The 23127-nt window shown below is 47.0% G+C and overlaps 4 protein-coding genes across 8 annotated transcripts; 2 read left to right on the forward strand and 2 right to left on the reverse strand.

Annotated features, from left to right (window-relative positions):
• Positions 1-506: 506 nt before the first annotated feature.
• On the reverse strand, positions 507-22823 carry LOC107055128 (keratin-associated protein 21-1-like). Of its 4 annotated transcripts, XM_046903891.1 has the most exons (3): positions 22786-22823; positions 20288-21159; positions 507-1260 (listed from the first exon to the last, which is right to left on the reverse strand). In XM_046903891.1, the coding sequence occupies exons 2-3, from the start codon at positions 20342-20344 to the stop codon at positions 937-939; spliced, it is 381 nt and encodes a 126-aa protein (XP_046759847.1). In that variant the 5' UTR covers positions 20345-21159; positions 22786-22823; the 3' UTR covers positions 507-936. The 4 variants fall into 4 exon arrangements, with proteins under 4 accessions (XP_046759847.1, XP_015154025.2, XP_024999156.1 ...); XM_015298539.3 differs by lacking the exons at positions 20288-21159; positions 22786-22823 and adding an exon at positions 17073-17094; XM_025143388.2 differs by lacking the exons at positions 20288-21159; positions 22786-22823 and adding an exon at positions 16651-16813.
• Positions 3594-4699, forward strand: KCTD12A (potassium channel tetramerization domain containing 12A). Its single transcript, NM_001351441.1, has 2 exons — positions 3594-3608; positions 4283-4699. The coding sequence occupies exon 2, from the start codon at positions 4304-4306 to the stop codon at positions 4601-4603; it is 300 nt and encodes a 99-aa protein (NP_001338370.1). The 5' UTR covers positions 3594-3608; positions 4283-4303; the 3' UTR covers positions 4604-4699.
• On the reverse strand, positions 8136-16582 carry EDBETA (epidermal differentiation protein beta). 2 transcript variants are annotated; one of them, XM_046903894.1, is made up of 2 exons: positions 16559-16582; positions 8136-9028 (listed from the first exon to the last, which is right to left on the reverse strand). In XM_046903894.1, the coding sequence occupies exon 2, from the start codon at positions 9010-9012 to the stop codon at positions 8689-8691; it is 324 nt and encodes a 107-aa protein (XP_046759850.1). In that variant the 5' UTR covers positions 9013-9028; positions 16559-16582; the 3' UTR covers positions 8136-8688. The 2 variants fall into 2 exon arrangements, with proteins under 2 accessions (XP_046759850.1, NP_001338369.1); NM_001351440.2 differs by lacking the exon at positions 16559-16582 and adding an exon at positions 9400-9430 and having other exon boundaries at positions 8676-9028.
• Positions 12545-14553, forward strand: EDYM1 (epidermal differentiation protein containing Y motif 1). Its single transcript, NM_001351439.2, has 2 exons — positions 12545-12582; positions 14047-14553. The coding sequence occupies exon 2, from the start codon at positions 14068-14070 to the stop codon at positions 14509-14511; it is 444 nt and encodes a 147-aa protein (NP_001338368.2). The 5' UTR covers positions 12545-12582; positions 14047-14067; the 3' UTR covers positions 14512-14553.
• Positions 22824-23127: the final 304 nt, after the last annotated feature.

Genomic DNA, 23127 nt, shown 5'->3' on the forward strand with positions numbered 1-23127 from the left:
CCCTAATAGGTAAAACATGAGCTTCTTCCAAAATTAAATCAGGATTATCCGTTAAGTACAGGCATTTGCAATTACCTGCATGACCTTCTCAAAATCACAGAGTGGGACAGGTTGAAAGGAGCCTTAAAAAGACCACCAGGTCCAACTTCCATGGGAAAAGGAAGTGTGGATGTGGCTCCAGTGGTCCTGGTGTCATAGGTCACAGCTGCTGAGGAGTCCTGTCCTAATCACATCCCATTAGCCCAGCAGGAGCACCTAAGCGTTTTACATGAACCACTGGTTTGAAGAGCACAAAGCAAGAGCCTGGTGCTGCTGAAAAATGCAGAGGTACAGCTGGAGCTTGTTGCAGCTGCAAATAGTTGTGTTTCCCAGTGTCAGGAGGATAAGGCTCTGTGACAGAACCCAGGAGTGCACAAAGGTAAGGATACCTTTCAGACATTCCATCCGTGGTGTTCTTGAAATGGAAGTGAAAAATTTAAAACAAAAAAATACCCAAAACACACAAATACAGTACTGATGAAGCGTAGATTTTAATATGAAAGGCAGATATATTCCAGAACAGAAAGACTACATTCCCCAAGGCATGGTACACTGTGCCTGTACCATTCATTCAGAATATGTTTTGTACATCACTGCAACAAACACAAAAGCCAGACACTCCAGCAGCATTTCTGGAGTTTGCACAGAATGGGTGTTGAGGAGAAGCAAGCTTTTGCTCCAGCAGTGGATGAAGAGGAGAGTTTGGGAGGGAAGAGAGGAAACAGAGCAGGAAAAGGTCAGTCATTTTGAGCACTTGGGCAGCAGAGCAGAGCCTCAATGCCTCCGCAGAGGGAAGCTGCTGTCACTGGGCTCTGTGCATTAGGAAGATGCTGCTGAGATTCGCCGTCAGTCCAGACTGGGGTTGATCCTCACAGGTCAGTGCCGTTCCTGCTGGGTTTACCAACCCCAGTAGCCGTAGCGTTGACCGTATCGTGAACCGAAGTGGTGACCGTGGCGGCTGCCATACCAGCTTGGGTAGCCATACCAGTCCCCGTACAGCCACCTATGGCCACTATTCAGACCTCCAAAGCCATAGTGATCCCTAGAGCCACAGAAGCCCCAGTGACCATACAGACCATCATGGCCATAGCGGTCCCAAAAGTCGTAGAGGCCACCAAAGCCCCTGTAGTTGAAGGGGCTGCTGTAGTGGAGGCCCCTGTAACTGTGGGGAAAATAGCAGTCGTCATGGAGGAAAGTCATCTTTCTGCACTGGGGGCAAACCTGGAACACAGCAGCACAAAGAAGAGCCAAAGTGAGAAATGCTTCACAGTCACAACTCAGAGCCCAAAGCCCTCTTCAGTGGTCCCATGGGGCCAAGAACAAATGCAATTTCTTTGTTACACCCCTTCTCCCATTTCCCTTCTCTCAACTTTATCCATCTACCATCATCAGATTTTTTCCCAATTAACCAAACATTTTAAACCATTTCATTTCCTTTCTTTCTTACCAACTGTGGAACAGACCTGTTACAACTCAAAGCTTCCCTGCTGCTGCTTCAGGATTATTCTTAGTGAATATGGTGAGGAGTTATCAATCCTAAATTTCTTTTAGGATATCAGCTTTTAGTAAGGCCCTGCATTCCTGAATTTGTCAAGACAGTTTTCAGGTGAGTTAAAAGGAAAGATCTTTAAGGTTAAGTAAAGCTTAAAGCATCTGGTGTTGGCCATAATGGCACACCACAGCTGCTGGATCCACAGCTTCAGTCCACACTGACTTCAGACTGGGATCTGCAAATGCTAACAGCCCACCCAAGAAGCTACAAAGTCATTAGCACACATCAGAACATCTAAAGCAGCTCCAAAGCATTGAACATGCCCACTCCGCAAAGCTGTAAGCACGGAAACAAGACAGCAAAACCTTAAAATTCAGGAAGTTGCAATAATCCTAACAAATTGTTAAGCCAATATTTCTAATTCTCATGAAGGCTTACCGAGTTCACCAGGAGGAGGAAGGTGAGAGAGCTGATGGAGAGCGTGGAGCTCAGAGCCCTTTTTATACTGTTTCTTTGCCCTGGCGGCTTATCTAAGATGCCTTGCATATTCAAAAGGTTTGTAGCCTTATTGGTTGGAAAATAAATTTGCCTGTACTCATCATATCTTCAATTAATATAATTTTCTTCATTGTTTGGGATTATTAGTGTGTTCTTAGCCTTACTTATGTCACACATATTACAGGTTTCTTTCATCTTACAGTGTTCTAGGTCAACTACATTCCTGATACTATTTTATTTTCTTCGCTGTCAAAACTTGAGTTTATTTAAATGTAATATAGAGGCATTTGTAAACTCCCAAAGCCATTAGAGAGAGAGTAAAATGCACTACAATGTAAAATCTTCCTACATTTGGATCATCAGAAAGTCTGATGTAGTGTGGCAGAGTCTTCCTATGGAATTTTCTGTTACACTACTGAGCAACTGCAGCAAACAGAACCAGCACAGCCAACAAATAAATCCTAATTGCATTCCTCCAAAATGTTGATCGTGAACAAAAGTCATGCTGCTGCCTGAGCAGAAATAACGTCTTCAACAAAAATGAGACGACTGCACCATTTACACCTTAATTCATTGGAGGATCATGAGCTCTGCAGAATGAAATGAACAAGAACAAACGAGGACTGGAAAATAATAAATGATAAGGATTTGGGGAGATTTGCTAAATGCTGTTTTCCAAGACAGCATTTTAATATTTTCTTAGCAAAGAATCAACCTCACGTATCAAACATGGTGAAGATTACTGGAGTTTGCTGCAGAACTCCTTGCATGACCTTCACCTAACTTCCTCCGTTAATTTGAATATAAAGTAAGGATAATAATGAGCAAGCAGAATGTTGAGGCATCCTCAGAATTTTGAATACCAGAGCACTTCATAAACACTCATTAATGTTTTCAATTTGCAAAGTGTTGCAGTATTTTAATATTAATGTTTTGTCACCAAAAGACACCACCAGATTTAATAAAATGGTCAATTACAACATAGAAGCTCTCTTGTTTCTGTGTCCTAATAATGTGATGCACTGTATGTTCTATACAAGCCAAAAGCTAAAAATCCTTTTCCAAAATAGGAAGAAATATATGGGAATATTCTTAGAGCAGAAATGGAGAAGTTTCTTGAAAATCAGAGCTATGGAATGAGGAACAAAACCAACAGAGTATCTACAGAACACAATATCTCAACGCAACAGAAAAAGCCTCCTTTTCTCCCCTCCACATTGTACCATAATTGAAAATCCCAAGTGAATGGTGCACCTACACGCACATTGTGCAACCAGTAATGGCCTAAACATACCATCCATCCAACTACAAAGAATTCCATGCCATTTTACTAAAAATGTGCTGAGCCTATTTCTTCCTGTTTTAAGATGAAAGAAATTCTGGAGGTATTACAGGTGTGTCATCACATTGAATTTGAAAACTATGAAAATCACTGAGTCTGATTACATCAGTTGGAGGAACACTGCACGCAACAAGGGCCATCGTGTAGCGAACACTGGAGCTCGAGAGGGTATATATACAGACCTCGAGCTCCGGAGCTTCATTCGCTTCTCTCGAGTTCCTCTCCTCGGTGAACCGGGTAAGTCCACACTGCCTATACTCTACTCTTCTTGATATGTCTTTGTGTGTATAAATCTGTATGCATGCTGTAAAAATAATATGTGCGTGTCAGTTTTAGATGGTGAATAGAGTGTTTTCTAAGTACTGCCAGGCACTATGTTTTGTCCAGAGAGGCTGTGGATGCCCCATCCTTGGAGATGCTCAAGACCAGGTTGGATGGAGCACTGGCCAACCTGGGCTAGTAGCAGATCTGGATGTTGGTGGTCCTGCCTGTGGCAGGGGGGTTGGAATGGCTTCAAGCTGCACCAGGGGAGGTTCAGGCCAGACGTTAGGAAATACTACTTCTCTGAAAGGGTGGTCAGGCACTGGAATGGGCTGCCCAGGGAGGTGGTGGAATCACCAACCCTGGAGGTGTTCAAGGAACGTTTGGATGTTGTGTTGAGGGACATGGTTTAATGAGAACTACTGGTGATAGGTGGATGGTTGGACTGGGTGATCCTGTGGGCCTTTTCCAACCCTGGTGATTCTATGGATGATCCTTGGGGGCCCCTTCCAACCCAAGCCATTCTATGATTCTATATGAAAAAAGTTTTGGGGGATTCAGAAGGCTAAACAGACAAATGAGGTGGCTAAGAGGTGAAAAGCCTTCTGGTGAGGACATGAATTCACTCTGTTCCCTGCTGTGTGTTTCAGGTTTCCCTCCAACAACCAGCAATGACTTTCCACAGGGAATTCTACAATGACGAGCACTACTCACCCTTCTGCCAGGAAGACCTGCATGGTCTCTGGGGCCTGAATGACCACCGATTCAAGCACCTATATGGCCTCCACCGAGACCACCACCATGACTACAACCAACACTGGAGCCCTTATGGCTACAACAGAAGCTTTGGGAGCCTGTATGGGAACAGGAGCTTGAGCTCTCATGGAGGCTATTATGGGCATGGGGACTTCTTTGGTTTTGGGCACCGCCACCCCTACTTTTCTCAGTTTGGCCACAGATACTGGTATTGAAGCTGCTATCCATGCTAAACCAGCAGACACGGAAGTCAAGAAATGAGGCAGATCCTTTGCTAAGACCATGGTGCTGAGAAACGCTGGGTACCCATACCTCTGGCTGTGTTCAGTGAGATGTGTGGGTGCCAGGCTGCATTAACACTACCTTATATGTAACCCTTTAATATTTCTATCTCTTCTGCTATCGCTCTAGAGGGCAATTTAAACTGCAGCAAGTATTGAGGCACCCCTACAACCTGCTGAAAGTCCTGCTTTACTCCACTAGATGGGTTAGAAAATTTCCTTCTAAATTAAATAATAGCCACTTTGTGTTGCTATAGTGATATATATGGTCCCGTGTCAATGAGAATCAGACTTTAACTGCCATGAAGAAGTCCACTTTGCTCAACTATGAACTTCTCCAAAGACAACACATAGAGAACATTACATATCTATGCTGTGCCTCATATGGTAGTGATCAGAATTTATGAAGAACTCTGAGCAAGAAACATGCCTGGACTGATGAATTCCATGAAGAGAGATCATCATCTGGTATCAGACCCACTCTACTTGCTGAAGACCCTTTTGTAAAGCTGCAAACTTATTCTTTCTGTAACTTCTCACTCTTTATTCATTAAAATGATTCTGCATAGTAACATCAGCTTGTCTTCTCCTTTTGTCTTTGCTGGCACACCTCCAGAAAGGGACCAGCAGCAGTGCCACTGACAGAACATACACTAAGATGGAGGTTTAGACTCCAGGTATCAGGGAGCATTGTCACATCTCCATCTGAAATACTCCAGCCCCAGCTTGCTTCCCAAGTTAGGAAGAAGTTCTACCATTTTTTATTAACCCACGACCCTGAATTTACTCAATACTTCTCCAGAAAATCACCCCAGTCGTCTGTCTGTACTATCACACATGCACTCCTGGGTCAAGCTGTGTTCTGTGCTTGAAAAATAACTTCCAAATAAAATATTATTGAGTGGAACTTAAATTTGGGTGGTCTGCCAAGGAAAGATAGCAATGCTTCTTAGGGTTAGAGAAAGACACCCAAGAGAAAAGACCAAAGGCAACCAAGTTATGACCTATGGAGAAGTTCTCTGCTTTGCAAACTGAGCAGCCAAGATGTTCAAGCAGTTCCTGTCTGCCTGTACTATATCCCCCTGGAACACTGAGCAGCCTTGATTTAGATTTAAAATAGTAAAGATTATAATCTGGCACGAAATGAGGTGGTTCAACAAGCACAGCCTAGACGCAGCTGCACAGAGCCCATGCAAGCCCACTTACACATCAAAGACATCACCAGGAGTCAAAAAGGTAGCTGTAGAAGTGACTTTGAGGGGACACCTCTGGGCTGATTTCTGAGAGATACCCTACGTACCCCTTCTCTCATGGTACCCACGCACATGAGCATTTTCTCAGCTGACAGAGCTGAGGTCAGAGACTGACTGATGGAACAGAGTGCTGAAGCTGTTTCCATAGGCATAGAAACGATGATTGCTGGCAAAAGACTCCCTTGTGCTGTAGATGCTCTTCCTTCTGTTAAGCACATCTCTTCATATCCTTGGTGCTTTTGTGCAAAGCATTTGACCTTGGACTGAAGTACAGCAGAGGACAAGGCCCACAGATCCAATTCTTCATCTGAAAAGGAGCAGTCTCAGGCAGGAGATGGGCCAGGCTCAGACCTCACTACTTTTTGCCCTACTTTTAGCAAGATGGAGTCAGATAAGAATGCCCTGATGAGATGCTAAGGACAGCACCCTGCTCCACCCTCGCCTCCTAACAGGACACAGGCAGCAAATCAGCACAACCCTTTGAAACAGGCAAAAACTGTTGTGACACCCTCTATAATCCTGCTGCCAGCTGCAGTCAGCAGCATCAAGGGCTGGGTTCCCCAGTGAAAACCTTGAGAAAGGTTTGAGGCTCCCACCACAATAACTTCAGCTCATCTCCCTTCGGTGCCTTTAATTACCAGGCAGCTCTGTACCTATGAAGGACATCAGGGTGATCATAGTAGTCCCAAACCGTAGAACTGCAGCTCAAACCATCTCTTAACCCCTCTGTGCATCAGCCAATAGCACTGATTCTCACCTCCCCTGGATTAATCCTAAAGTCTCCAGTGGTTTCTCATACACCCGTTCACAATACTGGGTAAAGAGAACTTCCCCCATTTTATAGGGCCTTTTTCCCTAAGGCTTAAGAGCAGTGGGATGATTAGAGGAACTCTGCCTACCTGAGAGCACCACACGGGATGGCTGGCTAATTTAGTTAACAGAAAACTAACTCCTATAATTTCCCCTAAACTTGCGAATGGCAGACTGCAGCAGGATGTACTTACTGCATGCTTGTAGTAAACTACCAATTTAAATGCACCTTATGAGCATCCCACATAGGGCACACTGCAGGACAGTGCCTCCAGTGCAAAGATACATAGCCAGAGCAAGAAGTGCTTTTAAAGGGCAAACCTATCCCAGATGAGACATTGGGTCCTTGTGTGAATTCATCTGGAAGATTTCTTAGAGTATAACATCACAGACAGGAAGGGAAAGTGGTATAGGAACGCTGCTTTATCAGAAGTGAGAATCATTTCAATTCTCACTGTGTTTTGATGAATACTCCAATCCCATAATGCAAATAATCAAGCTAAGGAATGTGAACGATGCTTCTACTACCTTACAAACCACATCAACGTCCTCTTCAGGTACTTAATATCTAAAGGAATAAAAGATACACTGCAAATAGTTCCATGGAAAAACCACCAGCAAAACTTCTCCCTTTTACTGACAAATCAGTGCTTTGTGGTTACTGCAAGTCTCAACCTATTACACAGAAAGTTTATTGTTTACACTCCAGTTTATTACCAAGTTTTATTTCCAAATATGCCACGAGCAAAGTAATAAAGGTCCCTTCATCTGGCTGTTGAGGTTTAGGGGATTTCTTTTGTAGGGAAGGATTTATGTGGTTGAAGCTGGCTGAACCATCTCATCCAGCCATCAATTACACACTATTACGGTGCCCACCTGCTCTATTTTCCTTACACAAGGATATGTCTCCAAAGAGCAACCACTCCCCAGCAATCCAACATTCTAGCATTATGATGCTTTATTATTATCTATACATTCCTGAGGAAAACTGAAATACCATAAATGGACCCAACCAGAATTCCGGACTTCTATAGCAAAGCAGCAGAGTCTGAAACTAAACTTTTGGCATTAGTTTCTTCCTAGGAACACCAACCTCCACGCACTTCTGCACCAATGCTCTTAGCACTGCTGGAGGAAGGTTAAGCCTGATGATACCTGGCAATGAAAGCACACTGAAAATAAAAGCCAGCCTTGATTCAGCAGCTTCACATAACCAGGCATAGAAGCAAAGCAGTGGGCAATAGTTTTACTAAGGGACAACAACAGCAGGGAGGTGCACACAACCACTGCCAGATCTCTCCAGGCTATCACTATCCCAAAGCAGAGTGATAGGATCAGCTCAGTGCTGCAGGACAGAGACAAACCAGGAGCAGAAGAACACACACGCACGCAGAGCCCAGGAACATATTGCAAGGTCATGTTTAATGAGAAAGAAGCAGATCATACAGAGGCAGAATTATATGGTGCAGATTACAAATTGCGTGCAACCTGTGATTTAATGCAAGGTGATTCACATAATAGCTGATGTTGTTTCCTATTGCAGAGACAGACGTAAAGCACAGAGCATGGGCTGGTTGACTACAAGACCCTTTCTTACACCTCATTATCCACAGAAAGCACTGACAAAGCAAGCTAAAATGGGATCGTGTCCTGATCCCTACACACTGTCACCATGATACCTACAGGCATCCTACTGAATTACAAACCCAGTCCACTGCACTGAGAACAGAGCACTTAGAAAGATGGGAAAGCATTAGGAAGCAAAAGAAAGCAAAGATAATATGAGGAGGATGTGAATGGATTCTTATTCTTCAGAAGATTGGAACATCTGCAGATGCACTTCACTGACAGCCTCAAAGGTTCTTTGGTCCTTCCAAACGCTGGAGCTTTAGCTACAGGTCTACATTCTGCTCAGAATCTCCTGGATGTTCCTCTTCCAGCAGCTCCTCACCGGGTTCAGCATGGTTGGCAGCTCCCAACCGGGTACCCCCGAGCCCACCGGGCACCCCCGGAGACCTGCAGGCCCCCAGGAGCCGGGGCACTGCTGAGGCCACTTGCAACTTCAGGGGCTCCCACGGACCCCACGGTGCTCTGTTGCGGGAAGGTGCTGAGGATTGGTCCGGGGATGGTGACAACCACTGGAGGAGGGTAGATGACCACCGTCGAGTCAGGGCACTGCACCACACAGGGCTCATTGCAGCTGTTGGCCACAGGCTGTGGCACGGCCACCCCACACAGTGAGGGGCTGCCATCAGTGCACGGGCTTAAGGAGTGCGTCATTTGGGAGATGGATGATCTGAGGTGCAAGGGAACAATATAGGAAGAAGGAAAAATTCTTACAAGCTCCATGATCAAGTGTTAGAATAGAGAGCTACCAATAGGTTAGAGGGAAAGGCAGGATTTTCTATAGCTGGGTTCTTGGAAAATATCACCTATGAGGCTTACATCAAATATCAGATCTGGAAATGAGACTTCATGAAGAAGTAATAGGAGTTCATCATCCAGACAGCACTTCTACCAAAGCCAAGAGCCAAACAGCCACAAAATGATGTATTTACATCAAGAAAACTTGAGTTTGATACTAGAGAAACATTGGATTCACCCTGACTTAAAAAACAAGAAAACAAAAAAGGTTTCTTTAGAAAGAAGAATTCAAATCAAGCTTACCTACTGCGCAACAGAAATAAGAGAAATGGTCAGACACAGCCTGATGGTGAGTGCTTTTATACTCGCTTTTAGACTGCCCAAAGCACCTGAGTCACCCGCATGCATAGCATCCCAATCAATTACTAAACACGTTTCTTTCAAGACTTAACGTTGTTAATGAATGTCAATTGTTTTTAATAAATCGCCCTTTGTAATTATTAGCTTGTCCTTCCACCTCCTATTTCAGAAGTTGACATTGAGGGGACACTCTGCATGTCAGAGAAAAAACTAAAGGACCATTTTGTTCATATGCAATGCCTCCTCCGTGAGAGGACTCAGCAGCCAACAGCCAAATGTTTGCTTGGAAGAAGAGGTCTTTGACTCAGCTCAGGAAGAGTTGCAAAAGTGAGGGATACGCTGCATTCTTGGCATGGGGAAGCAGGGTTCACAATTTGGTGATGAAATCAGGCTAATGCAAAGCCTGCTCAAAGCCTGGGCATTCTGTAGGCTTCTACAGGCTGAATTCTGGAGCAATATACCCAAATAAGTGAGCACAGCTCTTCCAATTAGACACAAGGCATGCATGTCTTTAAAAATGCAAGCTTTGACCAGACAAAAAAATTAAAAAAGGAAGAAAAAAATAAGACTATATCTTATATGAAATTAAGTGTCCTCTGCTGTGAAGCTATAAATCATGATCTGATTAAGGACATGACAAAAAGGCAATAGATAGAGTATGGCTCATGTAAGACTTTGACAGGTCATTTTTGCCAGCAAGTCATTTGTTCAATAAAAGGATGCCTAAATCCATTGTAATAACGCATTACACATCCAGAACATCGAGTTCCTTTTGCTGATGAATCGTAACTGCTGGCATGGGGTTATCATCAGCATTAAACACACACATGGAAGCTGAGGTTCATCAACACTCAGCAGCAGAGTCAGCAACAGATGCAATGGTCTGTGCCATACAGATGCTCACCACGTCCAGCTTGTCCATTCTGATTTATGCTTTGCTGCTCTTGTGGCAGTAGAGAGGACTTGTTGGGGCTGCCCTGTTATGGGACATCTCAAAGCCTCTCCTCTCTAAACAGCAGCAGTTATCAAGGAAAAGACACAGCAAAACTGCAGAACAGTTTCTGCCTTCCAACAGATCTCAGAGGGAACCTCATATCAGACCGGTAGAAAAATGGTTTGGAAGGACAATACCAGACCTCACTGCCTTATGTGTTACTGGGGGGTAGAAATCTCTGTCAAGATTTTCACATTCCTTTAACTGCAAACTGAGATTTATCTTCATGCTATCCTTGATCATTATGACCCTGAGACATTTGTCATTCCTTTGGGGAATTAGCTCTGCCTTTCCTATAATAGAAGATAACGATGCAAATTGCAACATACCCCTTTATCTCAGCTGAAATCAGAGAGCAATGTAACCCCAACCTAAGTCCTTAAAAAGGGTGGAATTCAAAAATCTAATTATCACTTTCAAGTTAACCAATGGAAGACAGAAGAGCTGTTTTCTTTTTAAAACGTATTATAACATCGTGTTGAAGAAAAGGAAAGATACATCCACTCTGCCTATGCTCAACATCACTGCAGGGCCCACGTGCAGCACACAAAGGCTAACACCAGCATTAGGTGCCCAGGCGCCTTCTGAAAGCATTCTCAAGCACATCATAAAAGCTCATTAATGTTTTACACAGCTGATGTTGTCATATGGTTGTTTAACAAGCGCATTACAGCTCAAGCACCACCAGTGGACAAAGAAAGAAGTGATGCGTCAACTGCTGAACATCAGCCAAGTGTCACCGCCTAAAGCAGCCAGAAGCAAATAAAGCAGGACAACAGCACGTGCATCGACTCAATTTAGCAGCTTGAAAAGGTTTGGGAATTACATTTCAGCACCTTAAGAAGCAAAGGTTTAGATGTAAATATGGAAATGGTCGTCCTTGTGTCAAGAAATAAACAGAGAGCAGATGAGCCATCAATACCTCCAGGTATTTGGGTGCTCATAGAGCATGGAGTTGTTCAGCATTTAGCTGAAACAGTGGGATTCTTCAGTCAGCAGTTGTGTGTTATATTTACAAGTTCCATAGCGTCATGAAGATAAACCATTAATATCATAGAACCATAGAATGATTTGGGTTGGAAGGGACCTTTAAGATCGTTTAGAACCAACCCCCTGCTATAGGCAGGGATACCTCCCAATAGACTAGGTTGCTCACAGCCCCATCCAGCCTGGCCTTCAATGCTTCCAGGGAGGGGGCATCCACAGCCTCGCTGGGCAACCCATTCCAGAGTATCACCATCCCCACAGTAAAGAATTTCTTCCTGATATCTAGCCTAAATCTCCCCTCTTCCAGTTTAAAATCATTTCCCCTCATCCTGTCGTTACCTGCCCTTATAAAAAGTTATAAAATCAGACAGCAGTTTCCTGAGGAGATGCTCTGAGCTGGAAAAAGCAGAAGAAATGGCAAAAAGAGTGGATTTTGGTAGAACTGCCATCACGACTCATGCCACGACCTGTATCAGAGCCCATACGCCATAGCTCTGCTTTGCTCTATTGGTAAAGCCCTTCCCAGGTACCACACCCATGCAAGCCTACATTTACCCACACATAGAACAGAATAGCACTGACAGAGGCTCTGAAACAATATCTTCATCAGCAAACCTCTCACAACTCCTCACAACTGCCCATTAAAACTGTACAAGAGTAAAGTTCTCCAAGCTGGTCTGCATCACAGCAATCATGGGCAGCAATTTGAAGGATGTGCATTGGGGCAGCACAGGGCAATGCCCATTCCATCCCCTGGCCCCATTTTCAGCTGTAAAAGCACGAGACACGAAGCCTCATAAAGTCAGGGAGGGACCCATAACCTTTGAAAGGCATCGCATCAGACACACAATGAGCTCCAGGCATCGGGAGCATCTCTCCCAGCCCTGCTCATCCCATAAAGATTCAGAATTGAAAGAACCCAGCAGGGTGTGAGGTACATTTCATGCTGTTTGGGGATCACACTGCACTAATAATCCCCAGCGAGTAAAATAATGACAACCAATGAAAGCCTCTCTTGAACAAATTTCCCCCCATATTAGGATTTGATCCACAATGGCTCAGGTTTTCCAGGCAGCCTCAGAGACCATATAAAAACACACAGCTCCACACCTCCAATCCAGTTCTTACTCTCCTCTCTGAGCTCGGTAAGTTTTTTGCCTGCTTCTATTTCTAATTGGCTAAACGTCCTCTTGCTGATGTTTTCAGCTTGCACCTGAATCTGCACAAATACTCTGATAGGAAATAAGTTGGCTGCTTCCTCTGAAAAGCTTTAGCTCTTTCCTATTTGTAGGCATAGATAGAGGCAGTTGAAGCCAAGCTTGAGATTTACAGAACCTCTGTTTGGGATGTGGTGATCTGGCAACGTTGGTATCTTTAACCTGCCTTGAAAATCCTGAATTCTACCTTCCTGCTGTATTAGAGAGCACTGATTTCAGTGATTTGAGCAACTCTGTGGGCAACTGAACTCTACCATAGTGACCAATCTGGTTTAGGTGATTTCTACAGTAGTGCAGAGGCTTTGTTATTTGGTTTGTTTTACAAACTCAGGGAGTATCTGCTCTCAGATTGCAGCAGGAAGATGCTGACCCAGCTTCCTGCAGCCTCCCAGCTCTGCTGATCCTTCTGCAAACAAATTGCACCGGTGGGACCTGACCCTCAGAGCTTTGTTCTTAGGGCAGTTCTTAGGGCAGTCTGGCTGCAAACACAGCTGCCACTACCTTGCAACACACAGAGGCCCGAGTGTCATTTGCTAGCGCTGAGCAATGCTGATTTGCAGTCAGATTTTGAGTTTTAATTAGGAAAACTGAGGTCTCAGCACTTTCCTCCCCCCTCCCCGTGTTTGGACACCTCATCCCTTCCAGGTGTGACAGAGGCAGCGCCGATGGCCCGCGTTGGGCAGTGCCTCTGCCTCCAGGAACTGAGCAGGGCAGCACTGGGTGCTCCACAGCTATGAGCAGAGCTCCATGATTCCTGCAGCCCTTTGGTCTCCAGCTCCTACTAAGCAAACTTAGGAGAGAAAGAGCAGGAGCTAGCAGAGCTGGGAGAGCAACCACACAGCTGTGTCCTGAGATGGAGTTATATTTGACTTTTTAGTCATCACAGGGACATGGGCAGCTCAAGTCAGGTCTCAAAAGTTGCTTTTTCCCTTAATGAACAGGAACCTAAAAAGAGCTCCTACCACATCACCCTGCCTACCAAGGAGATGACCTTCCAATCTGCAATTCAAATCGGTAAAGCAAATACTTTGGCTTTACCTAACGCTAGCAGAAAGCCATTCCGGCTTCATTTGAAACAACTGGAAAGCAAATAGCCTTCACTACATGAGATGAGAACCTCACCACCAACCCTAGCTATGCTGTTGCTTCAGTAGCAGAAATATGCAGGTCATTGACAGCTGAGCCCTAGACTGCCCTTCCAGCAGTAATTACTGCATACTTGATCTGATGCCATTAAATAACATGATTTAAATGCCAGCCTGTGCAGTTTATGCTACAGAATGAGGGCTGAGAATCGGAGCAGCAAGTTCAGACAGCATAAAAGAACTCATCAGACAAAAGCAGAGATCTGCAGGGAATTAATCTACCTTTATCTCCTGCTGTGCTTTTTAGATTCATCTCCAGCCCAAGACGATGTCCTACTGGTACCAATACAAGCAGCAGTGCTTCATCCCAAGTGGAGCGAAGCACATCACACCAGCATTCACACAGTGCCACAGCCCTGGCGTGGTGAAGTCGGTGCCATGTGCATCGTGTGCTTCCAGGGATGCCAAGCAGTGCACTACCAGGAGGATAGTGCAGAGCATCCCCAAGTGCCCCATGCCTTGCACATCCAGCTGCGTGGAGAAGCACGTGGTGGAGGGCCACTCTTCCTCCTGCAGCCACCGGTCCGCTGATGGGTGCACCATGATGTTCTCCCAGCCCCATGGGCAGCACCTGTGCATGCCACACTGCAGGCAGGTGGGTGTTACAGAACGCCCTCAGGTGTGTGCTCCGGTCCACGTGGGTCAGCACAGCTCGTACCCTTGCTCATACCAGTGGTCTGATAGCTACCACTACCGTTGTGGGCAGAGCTAAGCTCCAGAGGTTCCCACCCCACCACTGGGTGCTGAAGAGCAAGATGGATGAAGAGCAAGATGCAGACCCACATCCGAGCTCAGCACAGCTTCCAGAGGTGCAGCTCATCCCTTGCTGCAGCCACTGGCTTGTGGATAGCCCCAGACCCTCACAACCACCCCCCTCCATGTTATACTCTCACAGCTTCGTATCTACAGCCTCCTGCCATCCCCAACAACATCTCTACTTTCCTGCAGTTGATGGTGTAAAGGATACGTGAGCTTCACTCCAGGCATCATCACTCACACGAATGGCAGTGCATCCTCAGAGCAGCATCAGCTATAGCCCAATGCCAATACCAACCAGGTCTTTCCATGCTAGCATTGCTAAATGCACATTTCTTCCTGCTTTCAACTCTGCTCCACAGGAGGTGTTGTAAAAGAGAAACTGCATATTAGTGCTGTGCTTTGCTATGTATGCAACAAGCAAAAACGCAACTCATCAGCTGATGAAAAACAGGATTCTGCTTTCAAGCCAAGGGGATCCACTGCATGAAGCAACTCTCTCCCAAAGCACTGCCTGCTTAAATATCCATCTCCAATGTAACACCTCAAGGAATGGAAGTTCTTGCCTTATTCTCTATTGTATATATGCAATACATAATAAAGTCTCTACTGCATCAAACTGCCCACTCTATTTTTACCCCCCCAACAGCTGCATCTGAGCAGAAATTCCCCAGCTGTACTGCAGTGCTGGGGGGATGAGCACCACTTTCACCTGTGCTGGTAACACTGGGATCCCACAGTACATCTCAGAGCAGCTCACAATGAAAGCCAACTCAGCTGTGTGATGACTAACAGTGAATCAATTAAACCAGCAGCAAATGCTGAGATTGAGTCCAAGAGCCACATGTCAGAGCTCTGCTCTGAACCCTGGGCCACGCTGCTTGATGTAGCATGAAATAAAGCTATTTGCAAGTTGAGGTGATGTGACCCTGTATGCCAATAATCCCAATTAGATTTGGCCCCCAACCATTACTTCTGCATTTGGAAATGAACTCCAGAAGTTCACGTTCCATCATTTGGGGAATGCTCGGGGAACACAGACGCACACTCCATCACAGCACAGCAGCCAAAAGCTCAGCACAAAACACAGCAAGGATGCATCTCTGAAGAGGAAAAGGCTTGAAGAAATAAAAGCAGGGTGACTGTCTTGGAGCTGAGAGCTCAGAGAGAGCAGCTCTGAAGCAGCACGACTTCCCCAGAGTCAGCAGAGCTGAGGATGACTTTTGCCTTCTCCAAATCTGCCAACCAGGAGAGCAATAAGAACAAAGCTGCACTCCCCACCAAGCAGCCCAAGGGCATCTCTCTAATGTGGTGCATTCAAAGGAGGGCAAAGTGCAGAAATGGTACCCAAAGAGGGGAGAGCTCTCTCCTTGTCACAAAAGCAGCACATCAAGCACAGAACAGAGGAGCCCTTCTGCATCCCCCTATCATGGCACAGAGCATCTCCTACATGGCTTTTCACCCCCACTACAGCCAGGCTTTAGGGGGTTACAGCACAACACTCATATGGGGGAGATTCCTCATTTATGAGCTTGCTGCTCATCACGTTCTCTCCACCACTTACATGGAAATTCGGATGCTTCCCAGCTCTGAGCCCCACCACTTCTGGAGAACAGCACTGCACTGGAAGCACATTCAGCTTGTATTTAAATAGAGTTTTCTGCTCTTTCAATAAGCTAGGTGGCAACTACCATGTTTGGCTTTGTTTTTAATTATTCCTTATTAAAAGCCAAAGGTGTGAGAAATTAGGAAGGCAATAAAGTGTCTCTGCCATTCAGGAATGAACACCTATAAATGAACAATCTACAGAGGCAGACAGACCCATCACGCTGGTTAAGCCCAACATACCTGGCAGTCCCAGCCCAGGAACACCCGTGGGCATTGGGTCACAGAGCCCTGACCCAAACTGTCCATTGGATGAGGAGGGACAGAGGGACAAATCCAGACAGGCAGCTCCCTGCACACCCCACAGCCACAATCCCTGACCCCAGCCCAGCTCTCACCTCTGCCAGCACCTGAACCAAACCAGCCAGCACCCACTGCCCAAAGCCTTTCATTTAACGTGGTTCCAAGTGTGGCATTCAACATTTATTACCATTTTTCAGACGCTTCCACGTAATCTTCGGGCTCCATCAGCTAACAAGGCGCAGCAGCTGCATGGTTTGCTTGCATGGCAGGAGCAGCCCCGATGCATTCCCAGCTGCTGCAGTGCAGTGTGCCCTCCTGTGGGCACCACCAGCCCTTACAGCTCCCGCGAAACAAAGCCATGAGCTGCTCATTTGCAATTAGCTAAGTTGCATTTTGAGAAGGTGCTGCAGCTCGAGGCTTTAAAACACTTCGGTATGCCACAGAAGTAATTGGTAGAGAAAATATTATCTAGCAAATGGCAGTAAATAGAGGCTGTAAAGCTGCTCCAGCTGGACATATTAGCAGCAAAGCCCTTCATAACAGTGCACAACATAGTTTAAAGCCATCCAAACCTATTTCCCAGCCCTAAGCAAGAACTGTGTAGCATACCCATAGTGGTCTCACGATGGGGCTGCAAAGCACAGCTGTCTCTTGGCTTCACTCCTTCCTCTGCAGATCCACCCTCCAAGTGGAGAAAAGAGGAGATGCCAGAAGGGTGGTTCTATTTGGTGGGTGCCCTCATCACTGGGCAATGAGGCACAAGCAGCTGAGGGCAATCCAGCTCCAAATAGTCACAGGGGGTTGGATTTAGTGGTTTATTGGGCCTACCAGGTGGTACTGAAATGGGCACTGCTGAGTCTCTAATGTGAGGCTTTGCTCAGAGATCCATATTTTTCTGTCTGCAGTTCTTCATAGAACCACAGAATGGCCTGGGTTGAAAAGGACCGCAATGATCATCAGTTCCAACCCCCTGCTATGTTCAGGGTCACCAACCACCAGACCAGACTGCCCAGAGCCATATCAAGCCTGGCCTTGAATGCCTCCATGGATGGGAATCTCATGGACCTTTTTTTGCTCCTAGGATGTTTGAACAGCAAAGAAACAAAATGCCACGATGTAGAAAATCAGAGTACTTTAGAAGCTGAGTAAGCCACATGCTTTGCATTGGTCCTGCTGTGATGTGCATGCACGTGCCACAGTGCTTTGACAGACAGTTGGTGATGTAGCAGGTTTGGGTTGGTAAAAGCTCACTGCAAACAACTTCCAGAGCATCACCCTTGGGCCATTCTACATTATTAATTGCTATCAGAAGTGGGAACTTGGGGGGATTGCAGACCCTACGACTTTTGAGGAGAGTGATTTCAAACCTTCAAGTGAAGGGAATGTGCTGAGAATCCTTTCCAGGTGGGGTTCCCCCCCTCCTACCCGCTACAGAAACCCATATATGTGGTCCATCTTTTCCTCCACAGCAAAATTGCACTACGAAAAGGTTTCTCATTTCCTTGAAGGTGCCTGATTCAGAATACTTCTGTCTACAGAAACAAGCAGCTAAGTTAGCAAGTACAAGAAATACCTCCAAAGGAAATGAGAGGCTGCAGGGTCCCCTTAGCATAAGGGGCTTTTCCCATTAATGGCATTAAGTTTGTTACCTTCTCACCATTTGCTGCTCCTGACCATCCACAATGCTCACCTCAGAGACCAACTAAGCGCCAAGTTTAAGCCCCAGATTCAGGAAAACCCCCATTTTCCCCTCTCTTTTTGATGGGGGAGCATTAAACAAAATAATTAAATTCATCCTTTTATAAACGTGGTGAACGCCCCGTCCTTGGAGACATTCAAAGTCAGGCTGCACGGGGCTCCGAGCAATCTGATGGACGTGCAAGTGTTCCTCTTCGTTGCAGGAGAGTTGGACCAAACGACCTTTTAAGGTCCCTTCCAGTTCAAACTATTCTATGATTCTATGACTGCGAACAGCCCGTACCGGCTCCGGCACTGCAGCGAGCTCTGCCCCACGAAGAACCGCCCCACAAAGCGCTGCCCCACGGAGCCCTGCCCGTCTGCTTCCAGCTGAGCACCGCGGAGCTCCACTCGCAGTCCTGGAGCACCGCCCCGCGGTGGAGAAACGCGCTCCGCACACCGCGGACCGCTCCGAGGGGAGCTGCGGTGCAGTTGGAGCTGCTGCTCTCCAGGGACCTCTGCAGGGCACAGAGCCCGACTCCTCCGAACCAAAGGTGGGCGTCGTTCCACCTTCAGCGCTGATACCGTTTCCCTTCTCCGTCGCGAAGAGAGCCGTGACGTTGCCTGAGGTGTCTGAGGCAGTTAAAGAATGAGGTGGGCGTGGGAAGGCGAAGCGGTGCGGAGCGGTGCGCCCTGCTGTCGAAATTGCAAGTTTGCTGCACTGCTGACAACCCCCTGACTGCGAAGGCAGTGATAAAGTGATGCAACGCTGCAGCGAGGTAGAAAAGCAGGTCTGTGAGGCTGGGACGTGGCGATGGCTCGCCCATGACTAAGTGGTGTGATGGAGAAATGGGGCCAGCTTTAAAAGGAAAGAAGTGGGAAACCTGTTCCACCGGGTTACTGCAAGAAATAAAGGCTTTCAGCTGCAGAGGGCAAATGCCACATCTCCCTTAGCTGTAGGGATGGCAGACCCTGTGAGATCTCTCACCCTTCCTGCTCCCAGGAGACCCAGTATTTGACGTGAGGTTCTGGGAGTGCTTACAGAGCTGTTTTACCATTGGTCGTGTCTGCCTTTCTTATCACAGCCTCATCCTGGGGGATGTTAATGGCAGAGGGGAGCCCTGAGTGGAGAAAATCCTCAGGGAGGATCCCCTGTGTTGGCCACATTCCTGTCTCCTGTCCTTACCCCCATTGGACCAACCGGAGTTGATCTCATCTAAAAACCCCTGCGAAGCCTGTGGGGTGTTCCCAGGCAAATAAGCTAACTGTCGGATATGACCACTGATGATAATGAACGGAGCAATTAAGACTTTCCTTTTGATGACTGTAATTTAATGGGCTGGAGCAAACCGGTTGAATAACATGGGAAGGAAGCTGCGTTTTGTGTCATAGGTAAAAAACTGGGCAGATGACCCACTAAAGAGCTGGGTGGATCATACAAATAGGCAGCAATGCAGCCCGACTTGTCGGGTGGGGAGCAGCTCCTTCCCAGGGGGATGGTCCTGAGCACAGTCATCATCACCACGTGTCCATGAGGGGCACCGAAATGAGGTTGGCCCTGACGCATTGGGAGTGCTGCTGGGAGACAAATGACACCTTCCCTCCTGGTATCTCAGAAATGCTCCCGTTGCCTCTTGGAAGGGACGGAATGAGAATGAGAGCAATGCCCGCTGTCAGAGAGGTGCCACGGGGAGCAGTCGTTGCCTCAGTGACAACCAGCATCCTCCAACGCAGCCCTATGGGATGCTGTGCATGGGGTCCATGAAACTGCTCTCAGTGGCAAAAGGTTTGGTCAAAGCACGATAAAGTATTTGCCCCAGTGCTCAGAGCTGCAGAGAGTGAAATAAGGTAGACACACAGGATTCTTATTCCCTTTGCACAGGGTGCTGATCTCCTTCAGAAGATCCTGAGAGGTTGAATTAATGATGGTAAGAACTGTTTGCTTGGGCTTACAGGGGAACCCCAGAATTACCTCCTACAAGGGGACTGTGCTGTGCAAATGAGCTGAAAATGCACAAAGGCTCTTCTCACGTTGCTATAACCTCAGAGTCGGTTCATTAAAACAAAGGGCTCTAAGATATTTCTTGTGCAAAGCACCAACAGGATGGGCAGCACTGAGCACTTCCCGTGAACACCATGTCACGTACCTCTGAGCCACAGTGCTGAGTCGGATGAGTTGGTAACCTCCAGCAAGAACATCCCATAATTGCCTGGCAAACCACATTTTCCCACAATTCCCTGGCAAACCACCTTTTCCCTTATGGCTGAGGCAGGAAGCTCAGTGTGACAGGTGACATCCCCGCCATGGGGCTCTGGGGTGGGTATGGGCTGGTGGTCCCAATCTGTGTCTCTTTCCCCATCTATAAACAAGAGGAAATCGGTCTTTCCAAATGGTCTTTCCCCACCCAATAAGGCAGCAGTGGTCCTGGGGTGTCTTGAGTACATCCAATGGGTTCATTTGACTGGGAGTATACGAAGCACATGGAAGGAGGCAGGTGGCAGCTCACTCCTGTGGGATTTGGGTTGCCTTATGCTCACGCTCTGCTGCCTTCTGTGCAAGAAAACCAAGAATGAGCTTTCAGAAACCAGGGGGTGCTTCCCATGATGCAGACTGGCACGGGGTCCATTGCCATGCCCCTCCTGAGCCCCACTCCATCTCACTGCAGGCAGCAGGCATGGGAAGGGCAGCGATGGGATGTGCCATGGATCCTGGCTTCACATTTCCCCTTGCTATACACCATGGAGCCTCAGTTGACGTTTCCCTTCATGCTCCAACTTTCCTGTCATTACCAAATTGCTCAGTGATGAGACCGTGGGTGTGATAAGAGATCTGCATACTTAACGCAGCAGGGCTGTTGCTCAATCTTCAGTGATCCTTTTTGCTTTATCTGTTGCTATCTCCCTTTGGTAGACTCCTCTCTAGGTTGAGGCTTGTCTTGATACGCCAAAGCAAGACATGCAGTCCCGTGTACGAATTTTGCTGTACTTTCCCAAAATTGCTAGATGTTTAGTTATTTGGCTGAAAAAAAAAGATGAAATGCTCAGAAAAATGAAGGAAGGGGAGGAAGGGGAGGGGGGGAGGGAGGGAGGAAGGAAGGAAGGAAGGAAGGAAGGAAGGAAGGAAGGAAGGAAGGAAGGAAGGAAGGAAGGAAGGAAGGAAGGAAGGAAGGAAGGAAGGAAGGAAGGAAGGAAGGAAGGAAGGAAGGAAGGAAGGAAGGAAGGAAGGAAGGAAGGAAGGAAGGAAGGAAAAAAAAGAGGTTTCTTTTGTTCGGTAAAGCATTTATCCTATGATCTAGGTTTGTCTGAGTTTGATATAGGTACAAAGCACAGGACAGCACTTCAATATATAGGGGCCAAAGGCCTTTTGGGGAGATCACCTCTTTGTATCCAGCAGAATAGCATCCAAACACACTCACTACCAAAGCAGCTGTTAGGGACACTTTGGTCTAAAGGACATTGCTTTGACACAGCCACTGTGAGATGCTGCAGTGTGAGCGGTGCTGCTGCTGCAGGGCAGGCCCAAGCCATCCCATTTTGTAACCCCATTCCCTATTGATAATTTCCCAGTGGGCTTCAGACGAAGGAGGAACCAGGATGCAGGAAAGGGGGAAATCAAAAACAGGGTGTGCCCGTGGCTTTCATGTATGTGGCAAACAGCAGGAAGCAGAGAAAAGTGAAATAAGGGAAGAAGCCATGGCTGGAGTGTTGGATTGCCAAAGCCACTCTATATTGTTGGGGAAAGTTGTTGTTGGGGTATACCAACCTCATCATCACCTTCCATCATCATCACATTCCTTGGCAGTGACACAGAGCACACTGTGTGTTTAAATGAGATGAGTTTACAGAAAGAGCCTTAGCCACAATCCTGGGTTGTTAAGTGCAACAGGAAGCAAAAAGGGCAATTTCTCTGTGGATAGTCCTGGGGGAAGAACTACAGGGAAGAGAGCAAAGGTTTGGAAGCTCTGATCCCCAAAATAGAAGCAGAATGCAAGAGGTGGAGGAAGAGGCACTTCCAGCTTAGAAATAATCCCTCCCTTGAGTCCCTGCACTCAGTTGGCACGGAGGATGGAGCAGCAGAGGCAAGTTGCACCTTGTCTGCAGACAGGGAGTGAGGAAACAGGCAGGAAAAGGAAGCAGTGCTTCAGGAAGGAGAACACCCTCTGCTCAGCAGAGCTGGATCCGTGTCCTCAGGCCCAGGTGCTGATGGCATGGGAGCAGCAGCTGCCACTCCAAGCAGCACGTGGCATTATCCTGACACTACCTTGTTGTTGCTGAGGAGCACCGAGCCCAAATGGCTCCCAGCAACGTGTGCTCCCAGGGGTGTCACCTTGCTGCAGAGGCCATGCATGCTGCCCTGGGCATGAGGTTGCCTGTAAACCCCACGCTGACCCTCCTGCATGCCATGAAGGTGCTGCAGATCACAGCTACGTGGTGCATCATGGCCATTTATTGGATGTTTTCTATATTCACTCCATGAGGGAGAAGCTGAGGTCATTGAGTAGAGACAGAGGAAAAGGTGTCCGCAGCTCTCCCAGTCCTTGCTCAAGCTTCCTCCTCACCCACCGCCCTGCAATGTGCAAAGAGCACAGCTGGGAGAATTAAACAGAGAATCTGAGGTGTTCAAACTGCTTAAAGCTGCACCTACCATCCTTCCTCCAGCAGCACGTCAGGACGGATGTGAGGATCGCACCCCTTGCATCACCCACGCAGAGGATGTAATCAGCAGATACTGAGCAAAGCATCATGAGAGCACATAAACCTCGGTGGCAATTATACTCCACCCTCCTGTGACAATTGCAGGAGCTACAGACTGTGCCTCACAGCACGAGTGTTGTTCTTTGGGGTCTCTGTATTAAATCATGCGGAGGAATGAGCTCTGGCACCCACATGCCTCTGTGATGAGGCTTTATTCCATCAAGGAGGGCTTTATCCTGGGGGGGGGGGGGGGGGCTTTGCATTGAGATTTTCAAGCTCTGGTTTAAGTCTT

The sequence above is a fragment of the Gallus gallus genome, chromosome 25 (assembly GCF_016699485.2).
Source record: "Gallus gallus isolate bGalGal1 chromosome 25, bGalGal1.mat.broiler.GRCg7b, whole genome shotgun sequence".
Classification (NCBI taxonomy): Eukaryota; Metazoa; Chordata; class Aves; order Galliformes; family Phasianidae; genus Gallus; species Gallus gallus.

What these genes read in the sequence shown, in the direction of transcription:
- EDBETA (XM_046903894.1), bottom strand. Translation starts at nt 9,012, where the DNA reads ATGACGCACTCCTTAAGCCCGTGCACTGATGGCAGCCCCTCACTGTGT.
- EDYM1 (NM_001351439.2), top strand. Translation starts at nt 14,068, where the DNA reads ATGTCCTACTGGTACCAATACAAGCAGCAGTGCTTCATCCCAAGTGGA.
- LOC107055128 (XM_046903891.1), bottom strand. Translation starts at nt 20,344, where the DNA reads ATGGGATGTTCTTGCTGGAGGTTACCAACTCATCCGACTCAGCACTGT. An exon ending in CTCAGCACTGTGGCTCAGAG is followed by an intron (nt 1,261 to 20,287) that starts GTACGTGACATG and finishes GCTGTGTTCCAG; the next exon opens with GTTTGCCCCCAGTGCAGAAA.
- KCTD12A (NM_001351441.1), top strand. Translation starts at nt 4,304, where the DNA reads ATGACTTTCCACAGGGAATTCTACAATGACGAGCACTACTCACCCTTC.